General features: G+C 35.9%; 1 protein-coding gene across 9 annotated transcripts in view; it reads right to left on the bottom strand.

Annotated features, from left to right (window-relative positions):
- Window positions 1–23,542, bottom strand: part of LOC105229403 (protein grainyhead) — a 286,235-nt gene that overhangs the window by 122,163 nt on the left and 140,530 nt on the right. The window contains exons 1-2 of one of the 9 annotated variants that reach the window (XM_049451850.1): window positions 20,039–20,239; window positions 17,512–18,109 (exon numbers count right to left, since the gene is read on the bottom strand). The exons of 7 other annotated variants lie outside the window; for them this stretch is intronic. In XM_049451850.1, coding sequence (XP_049307807.1) covers window positions 17,512–17,567 — 56 coding nt within the window. In that variant the 5' untranslated portion in view covers window positions 17,568–18,109; window positions 20,039–20,239. Of the gene's footprint in view, window positions 1–17,511; window positions 18,413–20,038; window positions 20,240–23,542 lie in introns of those variants that run through there. One more of the 9 variants, XM_049451851.1, reaches the window with a different exon arrangement.

Below are 23,542 nucleotides of genomic sequence, written 5' to 3'. Positions count from 1 at the left end.
AATAGTAATGACTGGAGGACATGTTTACTATCACTTGGTAAATACTGCTGTTCGGCACAATGCAGGGAAGTACTAAGTTTTCAGATCCTTTTTAGATATTCTTTAAATTAATTGCTGTGGATTTCAGTTACTGGTCCTACTAAATCTACAGCGTCTAAGTAGGAACTTTGGTCACATTGGCGATATGGATCATATTACACATGTGTCTTCAAAGTGATATAAAACTGCTTATCAAACCAAAGTTTGCAATTGAAAAGCTCATAAAAAGCTTATTTGTATCATCATTTTTACAATAGCTCAATTAAGACTTCTTCGAACGAACTTTAGCCCTTAAAAGCTTTCTACCAGAAAGCTCTTGTCACTTAGTTTTTAGAAATGTAGAATTTAATTTGCTTCGAGCAAGCTTGATCTCTAAAAGCTTTCAGTGAAAAGCTCATAAAAAGCTTGTTGGTATCATAACTTTTAGAAGAGCTCGATTAAGACTTTTTCAAACAAAAGTTAGTTCTTCAAAGTTTTCTAGTGAAAATCTCATATGAAGTATATTTGTCTCATAGTTTTTATAAGTGAAGAAACTAATCTTCTTCAAGCTACGTTTGACCCATAAAAGCTTTGAAGTGAAAAACTTAAAAAAGTTTGTTTGTCTCTTAATTTTAAGAAGAGCTCATTCAATTAAGACTTCTTCGAACGAATCTTAGCCCTTAAAAGCTTTCTATCAAAAGCTCATATGGAGCAAGCGAAGTTTGACCCGTAAAAGCTTTCAATTGAAAAGCTCATAAAAAGTGATTTGCCTCATTATATTTAGAAAAGCTTAACTAAACTCTCTTCGAAGGAATAACGACACTTAAAAGCTTGCAAGTGAAAAGCTTTCCAAGCTCAAAGCATTTAGAAACGCTCATTCAAAGCTTCTTATAACAAGTTTCGGCTTTTAGTTTCAAAATAATTTCATTAAAAGCTACTTATATCGAAGTTTCACTAATTAGAAAAGCTGCAGAAAAGCTTTAAAAAAAAAATTATTGTTTTTTTGCTGGGTTTAAAATCACATGCGAATACTTAAAACATTTTATATGTAATATTAATATAAATCTAAAACATTCTTATCTAGCAATATTTATTTTCCTTGTTACCCAATTATCTCCAACGAATATTTATCATGCTAAGCAAAGCTCAGCTGGACAACGGTCTAATGGTGCTTTTGACAAAACAATTTAAGCAATTTTCAATTGAAATATAAATTTTTTATTGACGCCGGTATGTTATAAAATTCGCCTCAAAGTGGCGGTTCAAAAATGTGTATATCTTTAATTTGTGGTATCCAATCGATTAATTGATTGGTTGCTCCGACAATTAGTCTCTCTGCCAGCCAGCGTCGGCGGAGCCATACCAAGGCATAAAAGCATGCAGAGCTACAAGAAAGTATATAACACTTGAACGTGGGCTGTCGCACCGCTACTGTGCAACTTTGCATTTAATTGCTTGTTGCAACAAAGTACAGGTATGTGTGTGTGTGTGCACCAGGTCGCTGTGACGGTGGGTAGTCAATAATAATTACGGCGACGCCAAATGCGCCAATATTTTAAATGATTGCTGCAGCTGCTGTGCTGCACAATTATTGTTAGTGTTGTTTTTGTTGTTGTTGCTGCTGTTGCTGCTGTTGTTTATACTTCCAACGCCGCCGATCAACGATCAACGATCAATTCAATTAATAAAAATTTAACTTTACTGCAACGGCAGCTGAACTAATGGATTTTGCATAGCAGCGCATGCGCACAAGCCAGTAGGAGATGTGAAAAATAAGTAAAGCAAAAAGTTGGCAGCAACAACAAAAGCAGAGCACACCAAAAAGGAGCAGTGCGCGCTACAGTGGTGAGCGCGATGGTCGCGCTGGCATTTCAAGAGCAATGCACCATGCGAATATTTTTCAGCGGCAAGTTGACAACAAGTCAACAAAACGCGCGCACTCATACACACACAAACATACGCTCTAGTGCAGTGCGTACATGCATGCGTGCGTGCCGAGCAACGCAATAAATTCAGTTTATGGACGACGGCACAGCGACGCAACGCCGTCCATAAAATCACAGCGGCAGCGGTGGCGTCGCAGGCAGCAGCGGCACGGCCATCAGTCAGGGCTGCCCCATTAAAATGCACTTAAGCAGAGGGGAGCTGCCTGCCCGCATAGCTGTGTGCATTTCGCGGCCGCAGCAGGTTGCCGCAACACACACACACATACATGTGCAAGTGCTTATATGCTCGCTGGCATATTTGTTATATTTCTGTTGCATTGCTGTTGCGCGTATTTGTTGTTGCTGTTGCATTTTGCTGCTGCGCGCTTATCATTGACGACGATCACCATGTTTGGGGTCAGCCAAGCAACCAGCCGCACCAGCCATGGCGGTTGGTGTATCATGGTGTTGCTGCTGTTCCTCTCGCCTTTCTGCGTGCACCAGCGCACGCTGTTATGGCGCATACGATATAAGGCTCATCGCTCCCCCTGCGACTTCCAACGGCTCTTGCACAAGCGTTTGTTGGTGGAAAAAAATGGCGGCCACCAACACCGCCACCGCTTTGCGCTATCAACAACGTATGTTGTCGGCTTAATTGACGCTAATTTACATTTATGCCTGAAAAGTGCCTCCAAGCGGCAGGTAGCGCGTACCTGTGCTTCAGCCAAATTGTGGCAGTCGTTTTGTCTTTATTGTTGTATATTGGGAGCAGTGCTGCGTTGATTTCTTTCTCAATTAAATGCATATTTTCTTCTTATGTTTGCTGCTGTTGTTTTTGGCTGTGTCTATCCATTTGCTGCATTTGCATTTGTTTATTTTTAATTATTTATTTGAATTGTAGTTGAAGCGCACAGCGAGTTCGTCGCTTAAGTCTTTGGTTAGGTGTCAGCACACAAAATTATTTAAAAGCGTCGTAATTGTAGTTGTGTTCATTTTGTTGTTGCTATCTTTGGTTTTATTGCCACATATTATCGTGAACAGAAACACATTTTTTAGATATTTTAAATGATTTGCATTTGAACTCTTTGCTTGTAATTGATATCGGTTGTCGGTTTTTGGAATTCAGATTAGGCGGATGTTTAGTGGGGGATTTGGGCATTTCAAGTCTGCCCAGTATATTGAGGAGTGTTTGTGAAGTCATTCAACTTGACAATCAGCCAAATAAGTTAATTTAAGCTAGCAAGTTTTCGACTAACGATTTTTAGATATATTTTATTACTCCGTAGTAGTTCTATTTAAATCAGCGCTTTATTTGCAATTTTTTTCTAATAAAATTTCAATTGAACGCAATAAAAAGGATAATTTGTGATCTTCGACAATTCGACATTTCATACCAATTGCTTTGCATAATTAGTGATTTTCGGATTGAAGGGATTCCAGGCTACAAAGGAATTAAGGGAAATGAAATAGCTGATAATGTTGCCTAATTGCCCTAAAAATTATACATAATAAGATTTTTGAAAGGACCGATAGACCGATCAGGCCAAAATGGAATACCTAAAGGATTTACAGGATCGCCAAGATCATGAACAAGAGCCCCGAAGGCAGACACACATGCTTTTTACTCACACGGTTACGACAGGTTGCAGGACAGTTGTTGGTCTACTGACAGGTCCAATCTACTGACAAAACGCGGACAGTGCAGGGATGTAGACATAAGAGAGACACTGGTGCACCTCTCATGCTTCTCTAGGAGCTTCGCACTTTGAAATATCAAAATTGGTTAAAACGGATCCTCCAAGAACCTGTAGGTGTACTAATGGCGTTTCAGCCAGCCAGTATAACCTTATATAGAACAGAATAAAACTAAAAAATCCTAACAACTAATTGCTTGAAATAAATCGCCTCAGTTTAAGTATTTTCAAAGTGAAAATCGACTTACAACCACATAGACTGATAAGCACAACAAACGACGTCATATTTTTTCACGCTCTTTTGACATTTCTCTTCAGTAAAATTTGCCATTTCATCATGGAAAGTTATATGATCCAACAACGAGTCGAAAATATTAAAATTGAATAAGACCCAAATCAGTTTCCCACCCATCGTTCTTAAGCTTGGGTCATATCTATCACTCGTTGTGGCGAATTTTACAAAAAGATCAAATTGACGCAAGAGCTGAGGCCGCTTGACCACTAAAATCGTTGTTTGCTCGTGAATGGGGCTGAGCAACAACTTGGTGAAGATCCGGATTCTCATCGAAAAATCATCTCCAGCGATGAGGCTGGCTCATTTCTTGATGAATGGCTTCGTCAAAAGTAAAATATGCGTTAATTGTCATGCAAAAATTACGGTTTCGTGCGATTTATGGCCCGGCGGAGTCTTTGGGCCATACTTCTTCCGTGATGATCAAGACCGGTACGTTGCTGTGACTGGGAATTGCTACCGCTCAATTATAACCGAATATTTTAGCCCAAATTGAATGATTTGGACTTGAATCTAGTTCCAACAGGACGGCGCCAAAAGCCACACAGCGAATGTCACAATCGATTTATTGAAAACCAAGTTTGATGAACGTGTCATCTAACGAAATGGACCAGTCAATTGGCCGCCTCAGTCGTACCATTTGACACCGCTAGACTATTTACTGTAGGGCTACGATAAGTCTATGGTCTATGCCTACAACCCAGAGACGATTGATGAAGTTCCTACGAATATCGAAAGTGAAATTGCTGAAAGGTTGAAAATTGGGTTCATTGTCTGGACTTCTGCAAACATGCCCATGGTGGCCGTGCAAAAGAAATCGAGTTCCATCGAGTTTCATAGAGATAAAAAATTTGATTGATTTCCCAAAACATTTTTTTTTATTAAAAGAAAAAACTTTTGTAGCGATCTTATTGAAAGCCCCGATATTACAACTTTGGTACAAAGGCGTAAAATATTTTACCTATTTGAGCTTAATAGCTCTTAACTCAGCGTTTTTTGGCAACTAATGCTTTCTTTTCCATACATAGTTATTGCAAATTAATAATATTTATTCCCCACAGCGTGTGTTTCCAATTCAAATTGCACTAACATTCATATTCCAGATATATTTTTAGACAACTTTTATATGCAACAAGTCAAACAGTTTAATAATTCAGTAGTTCTAAGCGATCTTTGTAGCAATCTACAGTAAAAACCTCTCTAAATCACAAACTTTGTTTTTACAACTTAATGCTGCAAGTTACTACTTATTAACAACACAGCGATGGAGGTAAGGTGTTGCATATAATATGCAAGCAAGCAGCACAGAGGACTTGCTGAACGTTGCTGTTGTTTAATTCAGTGTTTGTAACGGCCACAGGAGGCTTTCAGTTTCATTTAATTATTTCAAGCTGACAAAGAACTACACTGAGCCACGCAGGAATAAAGACACATACAAACATATATAAATAAGTAGTTATGTATATACATACATATATAGATAGGAAACAAAAAAATTACAGGCAAATAGGCATGTGTGCGCGAAGGAAAGTAAACACTTGCAATGAATTAAATGGAATATGTTTGCATGTCCATATATGTGTGCGTGTGTCTATACGCAATCCTTTACTCAAAGTTCTTTGTGTGCTTGTGCTGCCGTCCGCGCGGCCGAAAAGCTGTTGTCTTAAATTTATACGACACAAATGGCGCGCACTGTCAGAAGATAACAATAATAGCAATAGCAGCAATAACAATAATAATAATAATAACAACGAACAAACAACAACAACAGCTCTATAATAATACCACAGACAGTAATATTAAATTTAAGCGAAAAGCAAAACGAAACAACACACACTTCCAAGGGTTGCTTGCGCGTCCAGCGGCGCAGCGGTGTCCCTTTTGCTTTGGCATTGTCCGTACGCAGCTTCTTCAATGCCACATCTTGCGAGGAGTTGAACTTCTTTTTCATCTTTTGTGTAATTTTCCCACTTGCGTGTTCGTTGTCTATCTACATTAGCGGCTATGTGAGAAGCAAAAACAAAAACAATAGCAGCAAAGGTAAGCAGCGCACTGATAGTCCATGAAGCAAAGGGTTGCTGGCGCGCACCGTTCAACCAACCGACCGACCGATCGAGGGAATACAATCACAGCAAATGGCCCTCGCGGCCGCTGCGCATGCGCTTTGCATAATAATGCGCTCGTCCGTCGTCCATTCAACCCGGCTACGCGCATTGCTGCAGGGGCTACTTAAAGTAAATGTGTGTGTGTGTGTGAGTTATAATCGGACAGCGCGGTGTAGCAGAAGACGCAGTGTGAGCGGCCAACAGGCGCAGCAAGGAAAAGGTGGTGTCCAAGATATCGTACAATGACATCGCGCAGCTACACAAAAGCCAGTGGTGCGTTAGTTGAGCGCACAAGAAAATAATGAGGACGAGCACGCCGGCCGTAGCCGTGGCGATTTGAAAGCAAAGTGCTGCAGGATATCAAAAAGGTACTATGGGTTGGCCGTTCGCTTGGTCCGCTTTCGCCGTGGCGCTGGTGAAGCGCGTTCAAAAAGGACACTGCGCGCATTGCTGCGCTCGACCGCAATGCGAAACGCCCGAAAGACGTTGAAAGCATTATGCAAATGAGCGGTTCAACTGTGACGAATGCTTACCGTTGTGGCTGACTGTGGCTTAGCGCATAGCTTGCAGCTTGCAACTTGCCACTAATGCTACGCGGATTTGGTGTGTTGTCCTGCTTAACGCGCATCGACTTCAACTCGCCGCGGTCCATTCGGAAACTCTTTACGCCTTGTCATTCTAGGAAAATTGATGACGATCTCACAATACTTATGCTCCTTTTATTTACAAACGTATGCATAAATGAAGCGCATGTTTGTAAATGTGCTTAGCGCGCAATAGTGTGCTTTTCAATGCGCTTGCGCTGAGACAGAAGTTTTTAATTCAATCATAAGAAACCTTTGTGCAACTAATAAGGTCCTGCATGTCCTTTGAATGACAGTAGTTGATGTATGAAAAAAAGTGTAACGGCTGTTTGGAAAATTCTACCTTTCATTAAGTGAAATATTGCTGTTCTTCTTCATTACGTAATTTTCATCACTATGCTTACAAAGCGGCTACAGGATTTAGGCATTTCTTAAATTGTAAAATTGTTGCGTTTGGAAAAAAAATAAAGCGAAAATTGAAACTTTCACACAAAATGTCTTGGATGAACTTAATAAAGCTTTGTGACTGCAATTTGTTACACTGTTCGATTAAAAATTGTAGTCATATGTTTGCTGCTCACGTTCGGTAAGTGGTAATATGCGCGCAGCAGGTCATATTGTTTTAAAAACTCAAAAAATTACTTTATTTTAATTAGTTTTTATTCTATAGCATACTCTTCAAAATTTTAAAGTTCATCTGACATATGTACGAGTATATACTTTCAGAAATAAGAGCTTATTTGCAATAATTCTATAACTTGTTGAAATCGATCACACGCTTTTCACGCGTTTTTCTCAAAACACTCTTCTCGGAGTCTGTGTGGCAAATCTCCCCAACGGCTTGTCCTATCAGCTTGAAAATTGTACACGATCTTCCTATAAATATTTTTTTACGTATAAGCGAAGAAAAAATATTTAAAAAAAAATTTGGTGTTTTTTTTTCTTCAAGGGGCGCATCCTTTTTCTGTGTGGTCACGGGAAATAGCGACTTTAAAACAGTTTTTGCTTTAAATTGCAGAATTTCTTTGTTAAAAATGTATATTTGAAATAATAAAAATTCCAATAAAATATTTTATTTTTAATATGAGAAAAAAAATTTGAAAAAAGGCTTTTTTTACCTCTTCTCGTAGTCGGTTTGGAAAATTTCTCGCCAATGGATTGTCCAATCAGCTCGAAATTTTTACACGAATTTTTTATTAATATTTGAGACGTAATAAGCGCAAGAAAAGATTTATGAAAATAATTTCGTTTTTTTTCATATCATTTTAGTACTCCAGATCTATAAGTTGGCCTTCTGGAAGCGCGAAAAAAGTTAAATACTTGTATGTGTGAAAAGTACAAGGCGATATAATATCAAAACATAACGAAAAACGTTGCGGAGGCAGCAGTATCGAGCAAAGTGCTTTTGTTGACCTTAGTTAAGTTCTTATATATACACTTAAAATGTCGCTTTGTAAAAATTTAACAGATAATGTTAATATTGGCCTTTCTCGGCAACATTAACGTTAAAAATCATTTTATTCTTCAGATGCTTTTTCTATAGCATATATGTATGAAACAGTATTATTGTACTGAAACTCATATCCAAATCCAATTATTGATTGAAGTCTTTGCGGTAACCCTAAATTTCAATAATAACTACAAAGTTGCTCTGTGAGTCGAAAAAGCGGAGTGAAAACATATTGATACAGAGACTCTTGGAGGCAGGACATAATGGTGATCTTCATGAATGAAATATAAAAGAAGTTTGTCGGAATTTACGCTCAAACATGGCTTACCGAATATTGTGCAGGATAATATAAAAGCAAACAATATAAAAAATATCCATGTATGTGTTCAAGAGCTTTAATATTAAAATACCTGAGGCTATTTACAGTCTATCCAATGAGTTAAAAGAGAGAGAGTTTAAGTCTAGTCCTGCCAACACATCGGGTGTATGCTGCAGCTTTAGCAATTCTTGTATGCCTGCTTATATTATAATATCAATTCTACGCAGAAACTCCAGATGCATTCGTTTTTGCTGAAGAAATATGAAAGTAAAATGTTTGAATTCACTCACTCACTCATTTATAAACTCAGTACTGTTCTAAGCTAACTCTGCTAATAGCTTCTCTTCCCGCCGCAACTTCAAACTCATGTATTACCGAAGATATTTGGTAATCTAGAACATTATGAAGTTCTCTCTTAAAAATGAATCTAACATTCGAAAAAAAATTTCAAAAAAAATAAAATTAATTCAAAATAGACTTAAAAACAATTAAAAAAATACTAAAAAAAAATTTAAAAAATAATTATAAAAAAATATCTTTAATCCGTATTTCTAAAAAATAATATTCTATATATGTACATATACATATCTTCTTTGACCTTGTAGATTAGCCCAAACACTTAAAAAACAATACATTTTATTTATAAAGTTTCCTTTATTTATGCAAATGCATTCAAAAATTCCGTTGACGAATTTTATTAGCACAAACAGTCTAAATACTTTTAATCTTTATATTTTATATTTGTACGTCCTTCACTCTTTCACTCGCATGCGTCTCACCTGTTGGAGATTTTTAAATTCGTTGTATTTCATTTCCAATAACGCGAGTGTTGTTGTTGTATTTTAAGCAACAATATTTCGGTATTAATTTTGTTTTTGTGTTTAGGCATATACTAAATGTTAATATGTATGTATGTATGACTAGTATGCATGTGTGTTGAATATAATCTTCAATTTCTTTGTTTTGTACATTTTAATATTCTTCTGCTTCGTCTTCCACTTCGCTTTTAACATTAACTTCGATAATGCTGTTAATTAATGCGATACGAATGAGAAATTTATTGCCCACACCCGAAAATGTTTTCATCCAGCAGTAAAATCAAATTTTAAGATACGCCATTCAAGCACAAATACCGACATAAGCATTAACATACACACACACATGCACGCACATGCATGTATTGTATATAAATTAATATATGGGCATGCACACAGAGGTGTATGTGTGCGTGTGTGAATGCTTGTAGTCAAAGGCGCTGAAAGTCCGACTAAAAGACGGACGAGCGACTAGGCGATCACCGCGATCGATCAGTGACGCACGAAAAAAACTTCGCCACTTGACTTTGCGCCATGCGCTTATATGTACGTTGTGAGCGTTGCGCTGTGGCTGTGGCGCGAAGGCGGGGGACCAACCAACTGTATTGGTCGAGATGAAATCTCACTCGTAATTTACTAAATGAAAATTTTATTGTGGCGCGCATGCGCACAACTCGCATATTCGTGGCCGCTTTGTGCATGCGCGTATGTGTGTGTATGTGTGGAGATGAAATGGACCACGCAGCTGCAGGTGTAACGCATTCACGACCGCTAGCTATGTTTTGTTTGTGTATTTGTGTATGGTTACAGCATTAGCGCGCGGCTTGTAAGCGGTGAGCGCGTACAATGTTAGGCGTTAAAGACACTCTGTAGACTTTAGTTATGGAATTTTTGTAGTAACTGGCGACAGTTGTAGTTAATAATGTATAGGCGTTGTCGGGAAGAGTCAATACACCACTGGCTTCATACATATTCATGCCTTGAACAAATATATATGTACATACATATACATATGTATATGCGTATGGGTACAGAAAGATAACTGTGAAAAATTTTGAAAATATGTTGAAATGTTTCACCGGCAGCAAAAGAGAAATTTATTTTGTTTGCGGTGGACATTTTAATTTTTCGGTGAAAAACTTCATCAAAAAGGCTTAATGAAGCTATAGGGTTATTCCCCACATATTACTGTTTGGAAAATTTTGTTAATTACGATAGCTACGAATTCGCATTATTTTTATAAAATATTCTACAGCTTTCATTAGTGTCTGGCGACATCATTTTGTCTGATATCATAAGCCTTTTGAATTAAAATTTTATAAAATTCAGAAAAAAATAATAAGAAGAATTTTAAAGGTTCTTTACCCGTTCAAAATGCATTTTGGAATTCACCAAATAGTGAAACAAATGGAATCTTACATATAGTTTCACAAATGCTCTGGCCAAAGCTTTCTCTTTTCTTATGTGCTCGTCAGTTAGGCCCCATCAAGGCGTTATTATAGACACGCAAGTCAGAGAGAAATAATTTTTGAGTTCCGGTTCAGATTTCTGAACAGTTCTTAACAGTTCCACTAACTATCAGTCTAATCATCAGAATCATAAAAGCACTTAACCCAAAAAAGTCGCCAGGACATGATAATATTATACCAAAAATACTAATTGAGTTACCAAATATTGCAGTAGAGTTGCCTTTTTTCCTCTTCAATGCAATTCTGAGTCTCGGATAGTATCCAATTTCATGGAAAACGTCGCAGAATAGTTTGATAGATAAACCTGGGAGAGACTTACACAGTCGTCTCCAACAGACCAATCAGTCGTTTACCCTGTCTTTCTAAAATATTTGACAAAGTGTTACTGTCAAAGATGTATCCTTTTCTACACGAAATTAATATAATACCAACGCACCAATTCGAGGTCCATGAAAAACATAGCACGAAAGAGCGAGTAAATAGAATTATTAACGAAATAAGAAAATCATTTGAGCACAGAGAGTACTGTATAGCAATATTTCTAGACGAAATTCAGGCGTTTGATAAAACGTGGCATAAAGGTGCTTTATATAAGATTAAAAACATTCTACCTTTGGAATTGTATGAAACATTGGATTCTTATTTGAAAAATAGACAGTTTATAGTTAAAGTAGAAGATTTCATATCTGATGAACGGCCGATAAGGGCTGGTGTAACGCAGGGCAGTGTTTTAAGCCCAACTCTATGCATCAGATGCTGTAGCAGATCTTCCAACAGTTAATAATGTATTGACATCAACTTTTGCGGATGAACCAGCTTTAGTGAGCCGTAACAAATGCCACATAATAGCATCAAGAATATTAGACAAGCACTTGCCTGTAAGTTCTGTCGAAGAATGGCTAGCCAACTGCCATATAAATCTGAATGAACAAAAGTGTAAGTTACATTTTCGCTTAGACCAAAAATGTGTTAGTACCCCAAGGAATGATCCACCTAGATAGGAGGTTCACGTGCAGAAAACATATATGTATCTTGTAAAATAACATGTATGCAGATTAGAGCTGCAAATTTAAATTTGCTTCTAAATAAAAATCAACTGTGGGGTACGAGCTGTGCAACTAATATTGATATAAAACAAAGCTTGCAATCAAAAATGCTTAGAACAATCAATTGCACGCCATAGTACATGCGTAATGAAAATATCCATATTGGTCTGGCTATTCTTATGGAAAGAAAATATGTAGGTAGAAGTCAGCAGAACGAAAAGCTCCGAGATTACCCAAAACTATTGGCTCTGTGCTGGCCTTTGACAAAAAATTATATTTTTTAAACAATAGAAATTCTTATGTCTTGACTTCAAGATACTTTCATTAATTTACCAAGACGTAAGTGGTTCTCCTTGAATCGTTTTAATAAAATATATTTTTTAAGGGAGCAAATCGAACATGGGTAGTATATGATACTTTAATTTATGAATTTATTCATTAATACTGAAATTCAGTTGGCTTAATTTAGCAACAAAAATACTGAAAAATGGAAAATTTGCCATTTTATCACCTCACAGCACAATATATTTTATATTACATATGTATGTACTTATACTGAAGAGTCATTTTAAGCTCCCTTAACTTTGCGTAATTTCAACACACAACCTCCATATCGCCAGCTGTGGTCTAACCGAATTTGTAAAAAAAATATATATGCTAACATGTGGCACATCCTGCGTGTTCTTCAATAAATTAACTGTTTACAATACGCCTATTTGTCGAAAGGTTAACTGTACATTTTAACAACAAATCCCAGCAACATATGTAAAAGTAAATTACTAGCATTGCATTTAACTGCCACACGGCATTAGCAGCCGCGGACACACGGGGGAAATCTCACCATTAAGATACACCAAAACTAACGGTGCCTGAACGATTAATAAACATTTTATCTCCACGGACACATATACACGTATACATATGTACAAATGACTACATATATTGCTATTTGTGTGTGTGTGTTTGTGTGCAATCACTGCACATCGCTGCACAGATGGCCAAGGACTCAGCTCAAATATCGCTGCTGTTGCTGCCGCCAATTCTAATTTATGACCAACGCATTTGCATAACGGCGCTGATGGACAGTGCGGCGCGCAGCGACAAAGGCTGCCAAGGATAACAGATATTATGGGGAAAGAGATCGACGGAAATATTCAAATAAAAACCCAAAAACAACTAGAAGCAATGATAAACAACCCTGCAACGGTGCTGCCACCAAAGCGGTGATGTGTATGTGTGTGTATATATGTATATGTATGTTTGCCTACGTGCTTACTAGCCAAAGGGTGAGTGGCAACAAAGTCTGTTGCACAGGAAGGGGTGTGAGAAAGCAGTAGGCTGCTCTATCCAGTGGCAAACACATCGGCTTACATACTCGCATATGGAAGTTTAGGCGAATATACACGCATATTGCCTGCGGATGTGTTGTTGCAGCGCTTTCAGTGAATCATTGGTCATTAAAATCGAAAACTATAAAAAAGGGTAACGAAATCATTTTCAAAATGCAGAAAAAACGGATTATAATCACGCAAAAGATATGTGCGTATATCTGGAAATCATGTCTTAAGTGTCATATGCTTATATGTATACGTTATGTATATCCATCGCAATGCTATGACAGCGCGGCAAAGGATTCACTGCAGAAATTTTTACATTTTTACGAAGGACAACGCTGGGAATGACAACAGCGAAACGGACAGCGGACCCAAATGACAGTAAATTAATGCATCTTCAGCTGGGCATAACTGACCTAAAAAGGTTTGAAGAAATTAGGCAAGAAATCCCGAGAAAAGCGTTGTGAAGGGTTATTGCATGATTTTTTATGTAAGAAATGTGCTTACTCTACTTGCAAACAAACATGCACTCGCAGGACTTTGCTTGATTTTCAGATATATTCTTCTGTTTAATATAGACAGCTGGAGTTTCTTGTAGTAATTTTACTTAAATGAGATTGTTTATATATTTGTACATATGTAAATATATAAATTTGGATATACTTTTATAAAATATACAGCAATTATAGTGCTAATTCCACGAAAATATGTAAGATAACCGGACACAAAAAGGTATAGAGGTTAGATTTTTGTAAATACTAAAATTCCTTGACATAATTTGAAGGCAACGATTTGGGTCTGATCTGTCTGGACTTTAATTTATTGCGAATTATTTTTTATTTTTCTGTATTCGAGTTTTAATGTAGATCTGACAAAAAATTTGAGAATAAGTAATATCCCGATATAAGTTTGTAATGTGGAAGCACTAAAAAATTGCTTTAACAGTTCTTCGCCAATTATACCATTTGTGAAGAAGGTGCATGTCCTTACTAAGATGTATGAATAATGCGCCTGACGGTAGGCAATAAGTTTATTTATAACCTGTGGAATTTTATTTGTATTAGTTTTAATCAAACTCTGTATTTGCAAAAAACAAAATATTGAAAAGTAGTAGTATCGTGATACAACTTCGTATCGTATAAGAGCTAAAAGAAGTATTTCTACTTCACTTGTTATCTTCTATGTAGGTGCTTGACTTCACTAAAATGTAAGAGAAATGCGTTTGAATGTAGGCGATAAGTTTGATTTTAACCTGTGGACTTTCGCATTTATTTATTTTTATTCGACCAAAATTTTTGAAGAAAAGTTGATTCTGATATAACTTTGTAAGGTGAGAGATATGAAAAAATCTTCTAGTTCACTTACTATTTACGACGTAGGTGCATGGCCTTACTAAAATATTAGAATAATGCGCCTAAATGTAGGCAATAAATTAATATGTTGCCCAAATAGAATTTTGTTTATTGCTTCTGTGGTGATGTGGCTAACGTAGTTATGTAATTGTCCTGGAAAGTAGTTTACGCCGAATTTCGTAGATATACCTTGTCAAATGAAAGAGTTTTCTATAAAAACACTTAATTTTAATCGGTCAGTTTGCATAGGAGCTGAACGCTATGGTGGTCCGATATCAGCGGTCATGACAAATTATCGGCTTTGTGATATGAAACAAGCCGTGAGGCAGATAAACGAGCATGGCTAAATCGACTCAGCTCGTCGTCTCCTGACCATTTTTAAACGATCATCTAGGCTTGATAGGCTCTTCGACAGCTGCTTCTTGGTATTACAAACTTAATGTACACCGTTTAGGGTATAAAAACAAACAATCGTCGCAAAATAATTGTTTCACCAGATTACTACTCAAGCGCCACTTAATTTGCTGATATAACTTGTACATACATATATGTATAAGTTAGCAGCTGTAAAGCTTCTTGGAATAAATGTGTTACACAGTAAGCTTGAAGCAAAACCACAGAACTATTTCAAAAGTTATTTGCAACGGTTGACACAATTTTCCGCTAACTACCGGCTACTGATTATTACTTCTACCTCAAATGCATTACTAATTGATGTAAGCGTTGCAACAGCGGGGAAACACTGAACTTTATTTGAAAAATTCATCATTTGTAGTTTACAAATCATAGATAAATTATCAAAATACTTATTGCACAATAAACTTATTGGTTGCCAGGTACGCTCACGCCTATTATTCATGCGAACTGAATGACTTTCCAGGGAAATTTGTAATTCACAACTACGCGCCAGTGCACACATGCACACAAATATATATGCGAGGATTAGCAATAATTTTAGCATCAATGAGCGCACAACAACAACAACAACAACTATTAACAGTGAAGTGGCATGCACGTTAGCTACGCAGGGGACTCCAAAATTCACCGTAAGCTACTAACCACAAAGTGATGCGATTAATTAACAACTCAACTGTCAATCAGTTAGCACATTTTGCAATGCCTGCAGTATATGTACATATGTTTGAGAATGTGTGCGTAGAGGTTTGTATATAAGGAACATATGTATGTATATGAGTGTTTGTTAGTAGCTGCGAGGCATTAGCGCGTATATGCAAACACTTCATTACAGGCGAATGCAAATTTTCAGCGCAAATGTGACGAGAGATTGCTGATTGACTAAAAACAACGACGCGCCAAATAGTGTCATTCGGCAATGAGTGAATTTCGCAAATTAATAAAAAGAAAGCCAAACGAATAAAACTATTAAGAAATATAAAAGTTATGAAATCGTAAAACAATGAGCAGTTATTTAAGATTTTAACCCTTTGGTGGGCAGTAAGAAAAATTTAGCAGTATGTGGTTTACTTGGTTATGCTCATGAAAATTAAACAAAAAAATTAAAATTTTTTTATGTAAAATGATGGGGAATAATAAGTCGTTGAAAAAATTATTATTAGTCGAAAATATATATATATATACCTTATAAAAAATTTAGTATATAGTATAAAAAAAAATATTTTAGATTTTTTTTGATCTTTTTTTTTAAAAGAAAACATTCTGTCTCTTATTTAATATTTTTTTCTAAAAAAATAATTTCTTTTCAGCACACTATCCCTCAACGGGTTAAGTAAATTTTAATCTAAAATTTTTTTCGCATGATATTTCTGTTTCTTTGCCAACTTAATAACAGCGATTAATGACGCACAACAAACGCAGGGCGGTCACTGAATGACTGCTCGACAGACAGTCTGTCAAATTTGGGGAGATAAAAAATGTGCAAATTAGCAACATTAATCAGTGGCTTACGAGGCAAACTGCAGATAGCAAAAAGTGAAATTACGCAAATTTCTTTGCGTCGCGCAGGGCGGCCAAGCAGCAAGCAATGTCGATAACTAACGGTTTTGATGAATTGCTGAAAATTTGAAATTAGCAAAAAATTATGATTTTACAAAAATTACGCAAAGCAGACGTTTGAAAATAAAGCAGCATATAAAATTTGTGTTAAAATTAATTTTAGATATTTTTGATGGCTCTCTTGTGTTGCAGGCAGTGTAAAGGGGTGTCGGATTTGTGTATTTTTGCACTTTTGTAAAATGGTTGCTCATATGTGTGTTCACAGGTGTGCAAAATACATGCGAAAAACGCAATTTTTGATGAAAATTTTTTTTTTTTTTAATTTTTGAAATTTTTATGTCTTTTTTTATAATTTGTATTATTTGACACGTAATGGCATCTTGATTAAATATTCGCTAGTTGCACTTATTTTGAAAAGAGTATTTCTTTTCAATATTTATAGGTATAATCAAAATAAAATTATTGTAAATTTTTTTTGAACAAAGTGGAAAGAAATTGCTCATTAAAAGTGGTTTAAAATAGTTTTCGTAATTGTTTTTTTCTCTTTTTTAGTATTTCTTAATTTTTTTATTTTTTGTTTTAGTTTTTATAATAGTTTTTCTATTTTTTTTATTTTGATAAATTTTTTCAAATTTTAATAAATAATTTAATATAAATAGCATAAATATTACGCTATATTTATTTTTTTAGAAATTATATAATACTTTCATATTACAGCTTCATTTTATGATCTTTTTTGATTAGTTTTCACAAAAGAAATATTTTGTTGATGTTTTTGATCTGTGAGTTGAACAACATATATATATGCTTTCTTTGTTTTAATATATAAAACTATTATTGTACTATTTATATACATTTTTAACAACATTTTTATAAAAAAATATATTTTTAGAAATTTTATTAATTTTTTAAAATATAGATGTTTTCGTTTTAGTAATTTTATAATGTAATTTATAGATTTTTGATATTTTCACTAAATTTTATTTTATTTATTTTCGATTATATAACCATATTCAGCTTAATATTCTATTATGCCAGATCTTTTTTTATATATGTATATTTAACTTTTTTATTTATATTTGTACTTTTTTATTAACAATTTCTTCGCATGCGATATACTGAAATATTTTTTACCGTGGCTCCGTTAACCAATCCGCATAGGATATGGAGAAAGTGCCCGCTGTATCCATGATTGTTGCCGCGTTACGCCCACTTATCACTTATTTGTATTTGGTTCCTGCTGCGGCAGACTAAAAGTCGCTTCTTGCTGCCACTGAGATGCACTACTGAAATTCTGCCAATTGGCCAAACAACGTTGCAGAAAACAACAAAAACAATGTGCTGCTCTCCTTTCCACAACTTTTCTCGCCTTAGCAACGCGTTCGTCGCTTAAGTCTTTTGTTTTTACTGCTTGATGGCTGTTTTTTCTCTTATTTCTTCTTTTTTATAAATTTATTTTATCACTTCAGCGAATGTTGCATGAATGTCACTCAGCGCGATTTCAACGTAAATTCATTCAAATCATACCATTTCGCTTAATTTTATGTTTTCTTCGTCACTTTATTTAAATTTTTTATGGAATTCTTGGAAATTTCCTTACACACGCAAACGCTTTGCTTTTCAAACTCAATATTCAATTCACTCTTCCGATTTGTAGTTTCGCTGTGTGTGTGTCTGTGTATATACAATGGTGCTCACTTTAGTTGGTTAACTGAAACGTTTCACTGAAATGCTAAAGGCGTATTTTTTATTTTGATTATTAATTTTTGAAAACACTTGTCACTCGGGTTATGTGGTTCATTATTCGTCGCCACATGTGTGTCTGCCTGTGTATGTGTGCTTATACGTATATCGAAGCGTTCTAATGTTTGCCAACAACTTGTGGCGAGCGTATTTGTATAGAATGTTGTCATAAGTTGTAAAATGAATCGTCATCCGCTTGATTATTGTTTATTGACACATTTTGTTTAAGTATGTGTTATTGTTGTTGCTCGTTGAATTTATTGTTGTTTATGACAAAACTTATACAATAGTAATTTTAATAATTTAATTGTTGTTGTTAAATGTTTAATTTATGAAATGCAGTTTTTAATAAAATTTAAAAAATTATATAATTAAAAAATTACAAAAATATAAAACTTAAAAAAATTAAAAAAAAATAAATACAATTGTTTGCATTTTAAAACATGTTAAAACTGAAAAAGTTTAATACGGATAATTAAGAAAAAGGCAGTCGCTCTCTCACTGACGTTGAGCAACGCTAATAGCTCCGTCAGAATCGGGAAGGACTCTCTCCCTTTGCATAAAAACATTCATATGTTTATGAATAATATATCAATTTCGAAAAATTGTTGGCAAAGTTCAAATTTATTCAGTGAAGATTTAAATTTAAAAAAAATTAACAAATTAAAAAAAAAATTCAAACAATTTCCAAAAAAAAAATCAAAAAAAGGATGATTTATCACTTAGTTTTGAATTCTGAAAAAAAATCATAAAATTTCAAAATATTTCAAAAAAAATGCAAATAAAAAAAATCAGAAAAAACTGTAGTCTTTAAAAATAATTTTTGAAATTTTTTGCGAAAAAAGTTTTGAGTTTTGAAAAAAAAAAAAATAAAAATTAACATAAAATTGAAAAAAATTAGAAAAAAAAGTTTACAAACTATTGAAGAACAAAAAAAGCATTTGTACAAAAGTCAAATTTTTTTTTCATTTTTTTTTTTTATTTTCCGATCGTATTTTCTATTCTACCATTCCTAATGAATTTATTTTCATTCCGTATTTTCTTTAAATATGGCAACGCTCTTCCACGTTAATATTCTTTCATAAATATGTTGCCATCTTTTATTTCACTTGTGCTTTATCAAATTTTCTCCAACGACTCCAAAACTTGTCTCCCAATTATTACAGTTTGCTCCCGGCTATCGATCTTCAAGTGTCAATTGCACTGTCTGCTCCAATTAAAACACTACAAATCATAGAATAAGCAAAACTCAACAACAACAACTACATTTGCGCCAATAAATGACAGCAAAACAATAAATTGTCATAAACACACAAATGTTAGTACTAGTTTTTCTTGGTGTTTTTGTCTGTTTTTGTTATGATTGCTATTTTCTCAATGTTATCATTGTTGTTGGTGGCAAACAATTAACGAACAAGTAAGACCGGAGCGGGTCAACGCAATCGCGGCAGAAGCAACCACCAACAAAGGCACACACAGTCAGCACCGTTACATGCAGCAGCCGACGCACCCATGAGCGCGGCCGGCCCAACTGGAAAATCCCGCTGACTGGCTGACCGACAGGCTCGGCGCTCGACGCTCGGCGGGCTCACTTGTCAGCTTGTCGGCTCGTTGACTTGTTGGCTGACTGGTGGTGGGCTAGGTAGCGGCTAGTCCGCATTGTAGCTCATTAGCTGAAGATGCTGCACTAGACGCGTGTGTCGACTGCTGTTGGCGTTGATAGTGCGTGTCCGCTTGTAATTGCTGCCGCCTTGTCTGTACGCCTATTCGTCGTCTGCTTCTTCTTTTCATTTCGCAATTCGACTAGTTGTAGTTTGTCATAACTGCAAATGCACACAACAACAAAGCACCGAACAAAAAAGTCTAGCTATAACGCGCACGCTCACACACACACACGCTTCAAAAAAAAAATACATACAAAAACACACGCGTTGTTGTTTGTTGTCGGTTGCCGCGTCGTGACAAAATAAATATCTGTGCGAGCACGTAGTCGTTGTCGTCGCTGCCGTCGGTGTTAGCTATGCGACTCGCCATTCACAACTGAAGACCACTTTGCGCATTCGCCAAACCAACAACCAAAGATCCAACAACTAACAAACCAGAGACGGTCAGCGCACGAGCAGCAAAACAAAAGCGCCAAAGAGACAACGCCGCTACTTGCCAGCTACACGGAGTCAGTCAGCGCCAAGCAGTCAACCAGCCAACCAGCCAACCTACCTGCCTGCCAGCATCCGCGCGCTAGCGCATATTCACAGCTGAGTGTGTGCGCGCGCGCGCCGCATTGAGTTGAATTCGCCGCGTGCGAACGCGCGTTGCGTATGCGCGCTGACACCGCAGCCCCAGTTGCAACCCCAAACGAAAAGCACGACATCATCGTTGCCACGGCGAATGCAGTCCCCTATATATTGGCTATCGGCGCAACGTCGACGAAGCTGTCGGCTGCTGTGCGTTGGCGTTGTATGCACCTGCACTGCTTTTGCGCCTATACGCTCGCCTGTTTGAGCGCGCGCTCTCCCTCTCCGCTCTGTATTGCGCTTGCGCTCAGCATAAATGCATTGGCGCATGCACGTGGCTCCTTCTGGTGGGTTTTGGTTTTTTAAGGTTGGCACACAACCTGTGTGACGTCGGTCAAGTTGAAATTGGTTCGATCGTTTGATATGGTGTGTTGATTGATTTTCGCGTTGCATCTTATATTGATGCTGCACTTGTTGTTGCCACACGAATTATATAAATGCATTATATACATATGTACGTGTAAATTATGTGAAATGAAAAATTGCAAGACAGCCAAAGATAAGACACAAAGCGGTATTTGTGGAAAAATTTAGTTTTATGAGGATGCTACTAAGCAGCCACTTACAATAATATTAGAAATACATACGTATTTAATTTTTAAGCTGCTGGTTTTCAAGGTCGTCGTAAAGTTAAATTTATATAACATTTATATAATTTATATAAAAATATATTTTTATTATGATGAAGTACTACCAATTTGCAACAGCCGCGTGGGTTTTTTGTTAACATATATAAAATGTAAATAGTTAAATAAAATCCATAAAAGTCCCATATTTACCAATTTGAAGAAACTCCTTGAATCGAAAAAGTTATTTCAAACAGTTCTTACCTGAAAAAAAATAAAAAAGTTAAATATTAGATTGATATGAAATTTTTTTTTTTATCACTTAGGTGTCAATTATAAATATAAAATAATTAATTAACTGTTATAAAATTAAGTGAAATTTATTAAGGGGTGCACTCAAAGTGAAGTTTAAAAAACAATCGATTTTTTTCATATCTCGATAGAATACAACATTTAAAAGAACGTACTAAGACTTTTTAATCGAAAATTTTAAACCTTGAATGGTTTTGGAGTCACAGCATTCTAAAATGTCACCGCTCAGTTCAATTAGCGCCATCGTTTTGTTTTTTTGCAAGGCATTTTCTCAAATTAACCATTTTCGAATGCTGAGAAAAATGTTCCGATCAGTATTTTTGCTGTGTTCTCAAAATGGTTTTCCATACAATAACGTACCAGTTTTTTGATCTGGCATTTCAAAAATTATCAACATTTTTAATAAAATTCAACTTAGAGAAAAACGCCCACATATTGTTAATTTTAGATACTTTATTCCCATATGTTACTGTACGGACACTCTCTTATAGTGAGAATTTTACTTTTTTAGGGTTTATCAACGGAGAAAGACGGAATCACTGCAGCAGTAGCAGTCCTTTTCAGTTTCGTCAGAGATTACGTGTTAGTCAAAAAATATTTAGTTATTTTCTTCGAACTCAAATTCCTATTACTCGGAAGTGATTAATATTTCATGTATAAAACAATACACTTAGATATACATAGATCTCAACCAAGTACCAAGTTTGTACTGATTAAGTCTCATGCTACTATGAACACTAGGACTACGTATCGCATACTTTACTTAATTGAATGACAGAGCAAGCTTATCCTAACCGGGTGGACAGTGTATGGTTAAAACAAAAACAAACTTTACACTCGGTTGAATCGAAGCTAAAGTAGATTCCACAAACTGTAAATGATTAGTTCACCTACATACACATAATAGACGGAAATGACTGAATAGACTCAGCCGTCACGATAATTATTCACATTTATATTGTTTACGGTCTGCAACCTTCTTCGAAAAAAGTCTTTTCGTATTTTTTCAATCAATTCGGGGAAGTTGAGAAATAGTTAAAAAATTAATGAAAATAATGAAGAAATTCGCTATATTTTGAAATTTTTTTTAAATGAGAATGCCACGCCAGCCACCAATGAAATTTGTGTAGTTTACGAAGACGATGCTGTATAAGTTAGCGCAGCAAAGCAATGGTTCGCTCGCTTTCATTCTGGAAATTTCGACGTGAAAGATGCACATCGCTCTGGTCGACCTATCGCTGAAAATGTCAATGGAGTTGTAGTAAGGATTGATCAGGGCCGTCGCATAAACAGACATAAACACGTTAAGGAACTAAACATTCATTATCAAGTGATTTTAAACCATTTAAAAAAGATTGGCTACAAAAAGTAACTCGAGGTTTGAGTACCACATGAATTGTCTGTAAAAAATTTAATAGACCGAATTATCATCTGCGTTTCTTTGCTGAAACGAAATGAAATCGAACCATTTCTGTAGTGAATGGTAACAGGAGACAAAAAATGGATCGAATACGAAAATAATGTGCGAAAAAATCATGATCCGAGCGTGGTGAAGCTCAACAAATGGGCGCAAAGCCAGGATTAATGCCTCGAAAGGTTATGCTGAGTGTTTAGTAGGAGCCACTATGAACTGCTCCAGCCTGGTCGAACTGATGGGATTGAAGTAAGCAATCGAAGAAAAACGGCCAGAACAGATCAACAGAAAGGGCTTCGTCTTCCATCAGGACAACGCTAGGCCACACACACCTTTGATGACTCAGCATAAACTGGAAGAGCTTGGCTGGGAAGTTTTGAAACATCCAACATATAACTCATACCTTGCACCATCGGACTACCAATTGTTTCGATCAATGCAGAACTCCCTTAATAGAGTAAAGTTGGCTTCAAGAGAAGCGTATGAAAATTACTTGTCGCAATTTTTCCTCGAGAAACCAGAATAGTTTTACCCTGATGAAATAATGTCTTTAGCGGAAAAATGGCAAAAAGTGGACTTTTTACTACCCTATTATATACATATCACGTTCAAGATAAAAAAATGTGTGTTTGTGGGTATGATCACCAGATCATGCTTCTGAATATAAGTAGTTTGGCGAAAGAAAAGCAAGTGAAGCATTGCATTTTGGGGTATGCTGCTATTGAAAATATTTGTTAATTTAGAAGTAGCGACCAATTTCTGCATACAGTAAGAATAATCTTAACAACGTAACATAGAACAAGTGGATATTCACGAAAAAACGCTAAAACGTTTTT

The sequence above is a fragment of the Bactrocera dorsalis genome, chromosome 3 (genome assembly GCF_023373825.1).
Source record: "Bactrocera dorsalis isolate Fly_Bdor chromosome 3, ASM2337382v1, whole genome shotgun sequence".
Classification (NCBI taxonomy): Eukaryota; Metazoa; Arthropoda; class Insecta; order Diptera; family Tephritidae; genus Bactrocera; species Bactrocera dorsalis.
Note: the sequence above shows the minus strand (reverse complement) of the source record. Positions and strands in the feature narration are given on the sequence as shown.